Below are 12,337 nucleotides of genomic sequence, written 5' to 3'. Positions count from 1 at the left end.
CGTATACCCGCAATAATCGATCTCTGTCTTTTAACACGTTCTAGTCCCATACTGCTTATGGTGACCTACGAGATAGAAGAGAATGTCGACGGTACGTACGTACCTACTTGTACAACACCGGCTTCGACGACCTGGATGACGGGCTTTATCCTGACGACGATCCTCGTGTTCTTCGTGATCCCTCTGCTGATCCTAATAGTCCTATATACAGTGATCGCCAGACACCTGATGGCGAATCCGGCGATAAGTCGCGGACCGGCGAACAATCTGCTCAAGTATCGCAAACAGGTGGTTATGATGTTAGCCACGGTGGTGCTGTGCTTCTTCCTGTGTTTGCTGCCCTTCAAAGCCCTCACCCTCTGGATCATCATCGTGCCGCCCAAGATGGTCGTCTCGCTCGGCATAGAAGGCTACTATAGCCTCCTGTACTTCTGCAGAGTAATGCTGTACCTGAACTCGGCGATCAATCCGATTCTCTACAATTTAATGTCGACCAAATTCAGGGAGGGTTTCCTCAAGCTGTGCGGCCTGGGACCCGCCAAGAGGAAGAAGAAGAAAACGTCAGAGCGTACGGGCACTTACACAACCGGCTCGACCAATTGCAGCAGCAGCCACTCGGACTTCTGGCGAAGACACAGCAGTAACAGGAGCTGCAGCGTGAAGGTACCATGCAACGACCACGCGTCCGCGGACAAACAAATCAGATTGCCTTTATTCACGGCCGTCGTGGCCGGAGATATCGTTAAGAAGAAGCAAGAGAGTTACGTTTAATCCCTCAATTTTTATTAGATCAATCTATATTAATTATATTTCTCGAGCCTTTCGTTTTTGTATCATCTTGTAGAACTATCACTGAATTTTGTAAATCACTGTTTATCCGGGCAACTGATGAATATTTATATTAAGTATTCTGATGCAGTGTTCAATTTAGCAAGCGTAATTTGTTAAAAGTTCGAACACAGATCGATGAATTATATAATAATAAGCTAGTTTTTTTTTCTCTTGCCTCTCTATACGTGCTAGCTCCTTTTTTGTTGTATTTTATCATAATATTATGATAGGATCTCAACACAATTGGATTATTAAGTAGACATAATTATGATTTATTAATATTTAATAATTAAATATGAAATATTTAAATGCTTTGTAGCAATAGCTAAAAAATAACTGTTAACTGAATGTTTACTAAATGTTACTATGTCAATGTTAACTTAGACACGATTTACAAGTCCAAACGAGATTAGAGTACAATAATTATATTAGACACCTGCAATGTCAAGATTGCGATACTTTAGTTCCTTGATTTGATACGTGATACGTTATATATTCGTCGTATATTTATGTAAGCTACGTACACGGTAAGTAGAAACAGTTCTTCCAAGAAACTCACGTAGAAATGGCGAGAGGCGAGACGTTTTTATACGCAAATTTTTCGTTCCTAAACGCTTTAATTGTTATAAATTTAATGTAGATCAATTAAGCAAACAAGTATACGAGAGAGAACCGAGTATGAAACGAAACTGCAAATAACGGAATTATTTTTAATGATTTTTTGCTTTTTTTCGCATTAATTAACATTGAGATTATTTTATTATATTTTAGGGATCAGAAATTTGCTATTCCGCCGATGGAATCAGCGATAAAATCCGACGACAGAAGCAAGATATTGTTAAAAGTCGGCACAAAAGCGAAAACAAAATGGCAAATTTTGTACATAAATCAGAAATTAATTGAATTTTAAGAAACACACCTTGTTATTGAACGTGGTATGGTAGGTATTTTCTACGATGCTGGCATCTCAGAAGAAATACTTTTTAACGAGTATTAGATGCGATGTACAATTTAGAGGTTTAGACGCGATGTACAATTTCTTTTCAAAGCTATATCACATACTAATGCAAAGTAGCAGATTTTACGCAAAACATTTGAAAAACTTTTAAGAAGCTTCTGTGCAATTGTTATAGAAATAGTCATATAAAATGTTATAAGAATTTTTGTCACTTTTAACATTCACTGTCTTTCTAAATAAAGTAAGACTGACATAAATATGACATGATTAATATTTTCATTGTTGAGTTAACGATAATATAATTTAATGCACATAACGTAATCGCTTCAAAGAATTACATCGCCATTAGTGCCATTTTTTTTAGATAAGTATGTTTTAATATAAAAAAATTAATGCACAAATTTTTGCGATAATTTAAATATTTATTGTTATTTATTACAATATATCACAAGAATTATACTATTTGTAAATGGTAGGTATATATTGCATTATTAGATGAATATTTGCCAACTTTGCCAACATTATATTTTCTGCTCATAATATAAACTTTGCCAATTATATTTTGTGCTCATAAAAAACAATAATTTATTGATAAAATTAATGAATATCTAGTAGTTATAAAAATATTGAAATTTAGTATCGGTAAACATGTACATTCATGGTAAATAGATTATCTAAATTATGTTGATATATCAAATATTACAGAAAATATTAATAGCTGTGTATGACACTTAATCTATTAAATTGATTCTGCTATAATGCGCATATTATGTATATAGAACAGAGATGATGTTTAGTTGAGCAGCGATATCCGAACATGATTGGTTAGGTCTAATAGTATAAATATAAATAAGATACAAATATAAGAGATATCTAAATTAAATATATGTTTAATTGGTGCTCATTATTCTCTGCTGAACCATCTCTGCTCAAACATATGTATTATCGTATTAAAAACAATATACTTGTAAAATTTTGTATACAATAAGTAACTCAGAAATTCCCAATTTGCTCTCATTAATGAATTTTTATATTCAACGTCATTACGAAGATTAATTGCGAAGCATCAATTAATATATAAATTATTTTTGTTAAATGTCAAATACATTAGATTGATCATTAAAATTCGAATAAAATATTCATCAGAACAAACTTTAATTTAATTTCACTATAAATTTAGTTCGCAATCGAATTTGCTTAATTTCCGATATCAATTAACTATGGGATTAACTTTCTTAGTAAACGTTTGCGTGAGAGAAAACATCTTCTATTTCATCAAGAAATTCATTCCAGAAGAACTGAGAGAAAATGCATATACTCTCACCACAAATGTACTAGAAGAAGTTTCTTTAATGCAAATTAATATTATCTTAAATACGCATATTTGCATGTTAACAATTCTCTCGCAATTCGAAAAATTTGACAAACTTAATTTTGTTTCAAAAGACCACAGAATATTATCTTACAAAGCAGACATGTGAAACGTTCAGATATATTTTATTAAAATAGTAATAGTTAATTAAACTAAGCAGTTTACAATGTTTACATGTTATTACATAATATAAACTGTTAATTTCAATGGCAATCTGAACCAATTTTCAAAAATATTAATATGCACGCATTATGTACTAATTCATGTTGGTATCATCTTGTATTTTTACCAAATATAATGCTCTTAAGGTAAGCTGCTCATGTACTATTAGAATAATTGAGAGCAATATGTTCTCGATAATATAATAATCAGTTAATTGAGAGAGAAGAAAATTTTGAGAGAATTGTAACGAAACTCTCGCGATTAATTTTTACCAAATAAAAATACAACGTGCCGTGCATAATTATAAATTCCTGATTGTACAACTGCGTTTATTCTTATTTATTCATAATTAATAAGGCATTGTTAAATTATTATAAGTTAATGAGATGTCGTTGTGTGTAATTTGTTATTATATCTTCTATAGGAACGTAGATCGCAAATAGGCACTTTGATTTCTTAAAAGAGTATGATTATAAAAATATGATTTTGTAAATATCTTGTATAATACAAAGATTGTTTTCATTAACTATTTCAGATGTTTATTTCAACAAAAACAATCCATTGCTACAACTATGACTAGTATTTTATCTCTCAAAAAGATAAAATAATCTAATCTAATAAGATAATCTACAAAGATAAGATTATCTTAATAATATCCAGAGGTTAGATATTATTAGGATAATTATATAAGAGAATTATTATTATCTTAGAAACTCCGTACATAATTCGATCTATTCGCATCCAGTCGTCACGTGTTGCGTTTTACAAAAATGATATCGTTCGCCAAATTGTCCGGATGCTCCACGAAACTGTAAACGTAGTATCCTCGATGGTCCATCATATCGATCAGGTACTTTCGCCCTTTTGCATTGTGTATGTACTCCACAGAGAGGGCCTAAAACGCACATGTATGTATATCTTGTGATCATCGTGCCGCAGAAATAATTACGTTCCGTTTCCAGGAGAACACGAGACGCGAGATGCGAGTACACATCAGCGTGTGTAATCTCGCATCAGTCGCGCAAACAGACACGTGGAAATGTCAGATGGGCCGAGGCAAGGGCCGTTATACCTTTATATCCACCTCGTTAAACGGTATTGTTTCTAAGACATCGATCTCGTTGCCTTCAATGTCGAGGCTGAAATAATCGACCGTTTCGACTCCCAACGCGGCGATATAAAGTGTCAATGGAAGGCACTGCACGCGGATATGCTCGCCGGTGTAAGCTACATCGAGCGTGTTTTCCGCAGGCGCGTTTTCCGTCGTATTCTCGGGCTCGTGCAAACGACCTATGTTCCTGGCCATGAGAAAGGATGCCTGCAATTTCGAGAGACTCGTCAGACTTTTTTCAAGTTCTCGATAATGTCAGTTTAATCGAGCGCCAAACCAAAAGTTGGTGCTCGGGTTTCGCGACAGTTGTCTCAAAGTCGCCGCTAACGATGACAAATCATCGATCGTTATTCCTTACCACCGTGGGGTTCTTAGTGACGCTGAGGCACGTCGGCGAGAGATAGGCCTTTCTGTTTTTTTGCAGCATCTTCGTGAAATTGATGGGATCCGCTTCTATCAGGAGGCCCGACCATCCATTAAATCGCTCCAGAAACAATGTGTTGCTGCGCATTTCCCCATCGTATGCGCCACACTCTATGAAAAATCCATTTTTCTGTAGAGAGCAATAAATGAAATTCGGTATTTATTAATACGCTAAGAATCGATCGAGCATTTGTTATTGTGCATTCGTCGAATCGCTTATTCCTACGAAACACGAATTTATTTCTTGCATTTTTCATGAAATTGTGATAACCGTTTTACTACCTTGTCGTTGAAAATTTCGCGTATCACAGTTGATTGTCCCATTGACGGATCTTCCACATCTGGTTCCTGTAACTCATATGGCTCATCTGGATCATGATTCCATATCATCCAATTTTGTTGAATATCGGTCAATAAATCGTGAAAGGCTTCTGGGCTCAAGGCGGATATATTCTTTTTGTTGTACCATTTTTCACCTAAATAGTAATTATCGTTATTTTTAAAACCTTATTTTTGGTATAACTTGAAGAAATATGAATTACAAACTATACGCGCAATAAAATATTTTTATAATATATTTTATTCGGTTATTATACAATATTACTATTCGAGATAAAACAATTCATGCCATTATTTTTATACAAAGCAAAATAGGAACTAAATTTAAATATTATACATGCAGTCTTATATTCTTTTATTAAAATATTCATTTTTCTTAGTTTAAGAATAATAATGTGTGAATTAACTTTCTTCTAAAATAGTTCTACTTGAAATAATATCCACATGATATTTTTAAATGAGAGAATTCTGCATCTACAAAAGAAAAATAATTTTCTCCGACTTATTGTTAGAACAAATAATTAAAACGTCCACACAGCTCAATTACCTGCTCGGTTACCATATCTGGGTTATCGGAACTTTAGTCAAATATATTCCTTGAAAAGTGGAATTTTCTCAGATAAAACAACAAAGTAAAACTGCACAATCTTATACAATATATCCAGTTACACATATCTATATATTTATAATAAAACAATAAAAATATATGTAAAAAAATATATATGTCTATATCATAATACACGAACAAAAATTATTTTTCTTTATACTTCCAAAAGTCCGCTATTGAAAAACGTCAGTCAATGTCCAAATTTGAAATTTTATTTGTGATAATAGACACGGCTTTTATTCATCACCTTGTATTTTAAAAACATTGTTAGCAATTCTCAATATTACCATTCTACGAGGTTATTTGCGTAATTTCAACCCGTGTAGAATAACGTACTGTACCTCATGTATATCATCACGTGATATGAATGCTATATGCTCGGATCGCATTTCGCTAATTATATTTAATACGAGTGCCGTGGTCCAGTAATGCCCGTTCTAGACTGGAGGATGAGCCGACTCTCGGCTCATCCGATTACGATCGTCCGTCTACACTGCACAATTTTAAGTTGTTTAGGTTGGTACGATTGAGAGCTAAATAACTTCAGTATGTATATATAAGAAACTGTCAACGAGAGAAATGGTAAAAGCAAGGAAAAAAAAGATTTTGGTATATAAAAAAACTACTTTTTTTTCTTGTTCTACAGAGTCAGCATTATCAATAAAATGTGTACATTTTTTATGTGTTTAGGAAGTAAAAACAAGATGTGTTTCATTTGACGAAGAAGAAATTTTTAATTTAATATCAATATATTTTCTGCCAGCAATACAAAATGAGTTTAAAAAAAGTAAAAGGTATATACGAAAAAATCGCTACTCTCCATAACATGTCAGAAGAGTATTGCAGAAATGCAAAAGATATTCAAACTAAAATAAAAAATTTAAGATCTGAATATATAAAAAAGAAACCCAAATTAGGTAATAAATCAGCTGTACTACTTATTAAACAACTCATTTATAATATTTATATAATAATTTATATAATATTTATAATATTTATAATATTTATTTACTATAACTGTTTAATGTTATTATGTATAGGAGGTACACTACCTGATGATTTTCCATTTTATGATGTTTTACATAAGCTGTGGAGTGAAAAAGATATATTTAATGATGAACTTCTTGATGATTCAATGGTTGATGATAATTCTGATGGTATATTAATAATAATTTTTTAAGGATTTTTACCTTGTGTAATAATTTTTCTGTATTACAATAAATAAGGATGACATTATTTCTAATAAAATACAATATTTTAGATAACAGCAGCAATGAAGATCCCGAAGGTGAAGAATTATTAAAAGATGTAGAATTTGATTACTCGCCTGAAAATAATAGCGGACATTCTACAGATGTCGTTCATTTATCCTTGTTTAACATTCGGTGACACCAAATGTTAAACAACAATAAATGAACGACACAAGGTAAAAATCCTTAAAAAATTATTATTAATATACCATCAGAATTATCATCAACCATTGAATCATCAAGAAGTTCATCATTAAATATATCTTTTTCACTCCACAGCTTATGTAAAACATCATAAAATGGAAAATCATCAGGTGGTGTACCTCCTATACATAATAACATTAAGCAGTTATAGTAAATAAATATTATAAATATTATATAAATTATTATATAAATATTATAAATGAGTTGTTTAATAAGTAGTACAGCTGATTTATTACCTGATTTGGGTTTCTTTTTTATATATTCAGATCTTAAATTTTTTATTTTAGTTTGAATATCTTTTGCATTTCTGCAATACTCTTCTGACATGTTATGGAGAGTAGCGATTTTTTCGTATATCAATGAATGCCTTTTACTTTTTTTAAACTCATTTTGTATTGCTGGCAGAGAATATATTGATATTAAATTAAAAATTTCTTCTTCGTCAAATGAAACACATCTTGTTTTTACTTCCTAAACACATAAAAAATGTACACATTTTATTGATAATGCTGACTCTGTAGAACAAGAAAAAAAAGTAGTTTTTTTACATACCAAAATCTTTTTTTTCCTTGCTTTTACCATTTCTCTCGTTGACAGTTTCTTATTTTTGGATTCCATTTGTAAATATTACTTCAAACACTTTCAATTGGTACGATTGAAAGCTAACTTCAGAAGTCTTTAGTATGACTTTTATCCGTCTACACCACTCACTCGGATGAGCCGAGAGTCGGCTCATCCTCCAGTCTAGAACGGGCATAAGAGAATAACAATAGGTAACATGTGAGTTACGCAATTACAATTTACAATTACAATTTTCCAATGTTTAAATACGATTTTCTCGAAACGGAAATTTTTATAAAAACAAATATTATTCTACCTTTTTTTGAATAATTTTTTTCTCGTATGTTAGTTCTTTTCCCGGTTGCATTATTAATAGAAAATTACTTTTGAAAATCCTTTTTAGGCGTCATCGTGTGCCGTTTGTTACATGTATAAAACTCGCCAAACCGATAAAGATCACAAAATGCACACGTCTTATTACGTTTTTATTAAGTGTGTCTAGAATGAATTAGAAACGATTAGAACTACTTACCGTTGGAGAAGTTGTACCACGTATGCAGCACTGCAACAGCGAAATAAAAGGACTATATTGCTACTGCCTTTACAAGAAAAGAAGTAAATTTGGAGGGAATTCTCACCTGTTTGATAGAGGTCCGCGGGTACATCATCCAGGTACGTATCGCGTACTGTTGTGTTATTCTCGATAGACGGGTGCCTCGTGAGAAGCACGATGCAAACGACGCACGAAATTAACGTAATCAGAAAAATCCACTTTCGGCGCGAACAATAATTTGATATTTGCCTGTGATAGTTATACATATTGGTAATTATACGCGTTAACTGGCATCTCACCGAGAAATGTCAAGAAGCGGTGACGAGGCGTCGCGTCGTTCTTCCACGTAGCCACGAACGAGGATTCGACAAGAGGTCATAAGTTTTTGCTTACGCGCGCCGCGCGGCTTATCGTCAACTTTTAAACATCGTTTACCGCGTTGCAAACTTTCCGTCGAGAGAAGGAACCAACAACGACATATAATCGTTTACAGTTATATTCAATAATCCCCAAGGATTTGCATCTTGCGCCACTCGGTGTACATTAAATATAGCGATCGCAAAAGATTCCTGTGTGGTTCCCGTTTCTTTGACAAAATTTTTAATCATTTCATTTGCTTACGTAACGCTGCAGTTGACCTTCTCGGAATTACGTGAAATTGAAGAGCGGATTATGAATGTATGGAATTAATTACGACCTAAAACCTGTTGCGCATTGCTGAGCGTACAGTAATACGCGTGGTAATTATCAAATAAGAGTATTATAAGTTCTGCCTATAGAATTTAAGTCTGCTTTTTTACGTTAAAATCGACCTTCGCGGAGATTGAATGGAATTTGAAAAATGAGGCACGAAAGTATAGATTCTGGACTGACAGACAACCGGAAGATCGTTAACGCAGCACCCGTGAAATATGTATAATAATGCGGTTATACACATACAGGTGATGAAAAAAAATATGGTGCATACAGATACAGCAAACTTTTTTTTCTAAAATTATATGGTCCTTTTCCTCTCGGATATAAATATGAATTCTACATTAGACATTTAACATGTTTCCAAGATAGAAAATTAACAACTAATGCTAACGCTTATCGAAAATCAGCAAGCCTGGATAAAAATTATAAACAGAGATAAAAGGCTGATCAAGGTTTTACAAACAAAACGAATCGATCGATTAAAATAACTCAGTATTCAATCCAGAAGACAAAATTACATAAGCTTTTCGTTAAAAATGTAAGAATCGCGTTAATATATATTTTATATAGCTATAAAATGAATAAATTAGTTACGCAACAGTATCTATTCATATTTTGATAAAGTGCATCATGCATTTCTGATTATCTCCATATTATTTGCCTCCCGCATTTACTCCGTGTAATCAAAAGTATAATGTATATAACTTTTAACTTTTTCTCGGACAGACTTAAAAGTGCTTTTAAGCGACGTCGTTCGCGGATTCTGTCAAAGAGTGATTAACGCAACATGTTTCCGCTACGTCTTTCGAAACTTCCGTTTTGCTCCTGCCAGGATTGCCATTGGATTGTCAATCACTGTTCATCCGTGCGGTCGGGAGTACTTCTGTCGAAGTTATTTCTCTTACACGCGCTGATCAGTTTAACAGGCACAAGTCAAAGGGTTAAATTCCAAAGCTGACAGAACGCTCGCGTAATACACAAGGAAACTTCTCGTGGCACAACGTACGCGCGCGTACGGCAAGCTCGAAGTTGCAGTGAACCAGAAGAATGCATCGCGCGGCTTCGACACGCGAAGTAAATTTAGCACGGGCGTTTACGCGAGCGCGTTGTGTCACGGTTCACGGTTCGCGAGGCTACGGCGAACGAAACGGCGCGGGCCGTTCGCAAATGCTGATGACGCCTTCGCACATCACCGAAATGAAATACGCGGAAAGAGCGAAAGGCTCGCCGCTCTCGCTGCCGTATCCCGGCCACGAATATCATCGAGTGCCGTCGACAGTGAGCTTGAAGATGCTCTTTGAAACAAGTCGATCTGTGGGTGTGTGGGTACGTAGTGTGTGAATGTATGTTTATACAGGGTGTCCCAAAAATAAACGAGTTTAATTTAAATCCTCGATGGACGATTCGCTTGACAGCTGATTACGACAGACGTAGAAACTATTCGAGTTTGTAGTGGGACTTTCTATCTGTACTTCTAGATTAGAATTTGATGCCTACGAATTCCTGTTTCCTTTTAAGAATATGTTATATAGTTAAAAAGGGAAAAGAAAATATATTTATCAAATACAAATAAACGATATTTATTCTTTTTTTTAAATATCTATATATGCACATTTACAGTAAGTTTTTCATGGATGCTGTATAATTAAAAAATTTTAGTCAGACTTTTAGAGAAGGGAAAACATATAATGAACGCCTTGATAATTAACATTTTTTTAAGCAGAAACGGATTCGGCACCCACCAGTTAATCATTAATAACAAATTTAAAAAGTTTAGCAATCAATTTTTTTAAGAGAAAATATGAAGAGAGATAAATATTTCTTTTTAAAAAAGGCTTGAAAAAACATTAACATAGCGTTCTCCCGATCTCCTTAAAAAAGCATTATTAATTTTACAGAATTGAAATTTTATGTAATATACAAATTGCGATATTATATGCTAGAACAAAAACCTCGTGAGAGAAATAAAAAATACTCGCTTATCTGTTGTTCGATTTAAGGTTTGCTATAATATCTACCACGTTACTAGCAGTTATGTTAAATAATACAATCTACTCACTCTCACGCACGCTAAGCGCAACGTGTATGTGGATTACGGAGATCAACTTCTTTCCAAGGTGGATTGACTTATCTGTCATTAACGAATGTTATTACTAATATTAGACATCGGCGTGTGGTCTCTGTTAAGAGCGAAAATACGATGTGGAGGCCTTCTTTACGTAAGAAAAGCGCGTCGCGTGTCTTCGCATGGTAACAAACGATGACTTGAGGAGTCGCATTTTTTCTTTCAATTTGCATAATAGGTATTGTCTGGCGTAGCGTTTATCGATGATGTATGCAGACACGATAGCTCGGAAGATAGGAAGTTGAAGTCTACTGAAGACAGTGATCGAAGAAATATAACAAGTCGCTAATCGATAACATTTCAACAATTCACGTGAATTTTTCTTTCGTTGCTAATAAATGTAAAAGCTCAGAATTTAAATAACGGAATGAAAATAAAAATTATTCTTTGCAATTATTTATTAAATGTAACGTTATTAAATATATATTATTTTACAATAATTGAAGTAAAATACAATCATTGATTTATTAATATTTAAATCACTATTATAACACGCAATATCGACATTATTTGTTATTATACTAAATTGTCATATTTTTCTTAGCACAAGATATCTAGAAGAGCACTGACATTATCGACCGTTTTCAGTCATTCAATATGAATATTTGGCATGCAACAATTAATTTTTTAAATTTATAGTTACTCTGTTTTTCACGAGTATGTACATACATTCTACGTTAGAATATATTATATATTTTTGTAAAACTTAATTTTTTTATGCACTGAAAACAGTCGATAATGTCAATACTCTTCTTTAATTATCCTGATAATCACGTTACAGTTAATAAAGCATTAATTTTTTTTGATAGTATTTCTTCAATGTTGCATATTCGCGCGAGAATATTAGAAATGAAATGTATTAGAAACATTCCAGGAAACCTTCGTAAACTTAAAAAAATGCCAAACGCTTTTTTTCTTTAATCTAAAATGCAACATATTGATTTTTCTAACAACTCATATATGTTTCTCATGTACACATCATTTGAATAATAATCTTACATAAATTCTTTATTAATCCAGAAAATTTTTAAGCAGTTGGCATTTATTAATGATAGCTTCAAGAAAGCTTCGATTTAGTTTCACGAGCGGAGGACACATATTCAATGAGACGCAAAAAGCAAATTAATTTGAATGTTCAGGCAAAG

The 12,337-nt window shown here is 33.1% G+C and overlaps 3 protein-coding genes across 4 annotated transcripts in view; 1 reads left to right on the top strand and 2 right to left on the bottom strand.

Annotated features, from left to right (window-relative positions):
- Positions 1-3,164, top strand: part of LOC112465156 (growth hormone secretagogue receptor type 1-like) — a 48,725-nt gene extending 45,561 nt beyond the window's left edge. For both annotated transcript variants that reach the window (XM_025032576.1, XM_025032577.1), the window contains 2 exons: positions 45-663; positions 1,603-3,164. In XM_025032576.1, coding sequence (XP_024888344.1) covers positions 45-663; positions 1,603-1,734 — 751 coding nt within the window. In that variant the 3' untranslated portion in view covers positions 1,735-3,164. The remainder of the gene's footprint in view (positions 1-44; positions 664-1,602) is intronic.
- Positions 3,165-3,267: 103 nt separating this feature from the next.
- Positions 3,268-9,284, bottom strand: LOC112465158. Its single transcript, XM_025032581.1, has 6 exons — positions 8,457-9,284; positions 8,351-8,380; positions 5,140-5,333; positions 4,793-4,987; positions 4,396-4,641; positions 3,268-4,218 (listed from the first exon to the last, which is right to left on the bottom strand). The coding sequence occupies exons 1-6, from the start codon at positions 8,635-8,637 to the stop codon at positions 4,072-4,074; spliced, it is 993 nt and encodes a 330-aa protein (XP_024888349.1). The 5' UTR covers positions 8,638-9,284; the 3' UTR covers positions 3,268-4,071.
- LOC112465161 lies at positions 6,913-8,016 on the bottom strand. The gene is made up of 4 exons (XM_025032589.1): positions 7,810-8,016; positions 7,494-7,728; positions 7,305-7,379; positions 6,913-6,998 (listed from the first exon to the last, which is right to left on the bottom strand). The coding sequence occupies exons 1-4, from the start codon at positions 7,873-7,875 to the stop codon at positions 6,913-6,915; spliced, it is 462 nt and encodes a 153-aa protein (XP_024888357.1). The 5' UTR covers positions 7,876-8,016.
- Positions 9,285-12,337: the final 3,053 nt, after the last annotated feature.

This window comes from Temnothorax curvispinosus, unplaced genomic scaffold (genome assembly GCF_003070985.1).
Source record: "Temnothorax curvispinosus isolate PA1 unplaced genomic scaffold, ASM307098v1 QBEX01014930.1, whole genome shotgun sequence".
Classification (NCBI taxonomy): Eukaryota; Metazoa; Arthropoda; class Insecta; order Hymenoptera; family Formicidae; genus Temnothorax; species Temnothorax curvispinosus.
Note: the sequence above shows the minus strand (reverse complement) of the source record. Positions and strands in the feature narration are given on the sequence as shown.

Bases quoted from the DNA above. Each gene is read 5' to 3' on its own strand.
- LOC112465161 (XM_025032589.1), bottom strand. From the start codon at position 7,875: ATGGAATCCAAAAATAAGAAACTGTCAACGAGAGAAATGGTAAAAGCA. The intron at 7,380-7,493 runs GTAATAAATCAG...TATTATGTATAG, and splicing joins AAAAAAGAAACCCAAATCAG to GAGGTACACCACCTGATGAT. The intron at 6,999-7,304 runs ATGAACTTCTTG...AAAAATTATTAC, and splicing joins TGAAAAAGATATATTTAATG to ACAAGGTAAAAATCCTTAAA.
- LOC112465158 (XM_025032581.1), bottom strand. From the start codon at position 8,637: ATGTATAACTATCACAGGCAAATATCAAATTATTGTTCGCGCCGAAAG. The intron at 5,334-8,350 runs GTAAGTAGTTCT...ATTACTATTTAG, and splicing joins GTGGTACAACTTCTCCAACG to GTGAAAAATGGTACAACAAA. The intron at 4,642-4,792 runs GTAAGGAATAAC...TCGAAATTGCAG, and splicing joins TCACTAAGAACCCCACGGTG to GCATCCTTTCTCATGGCCAG.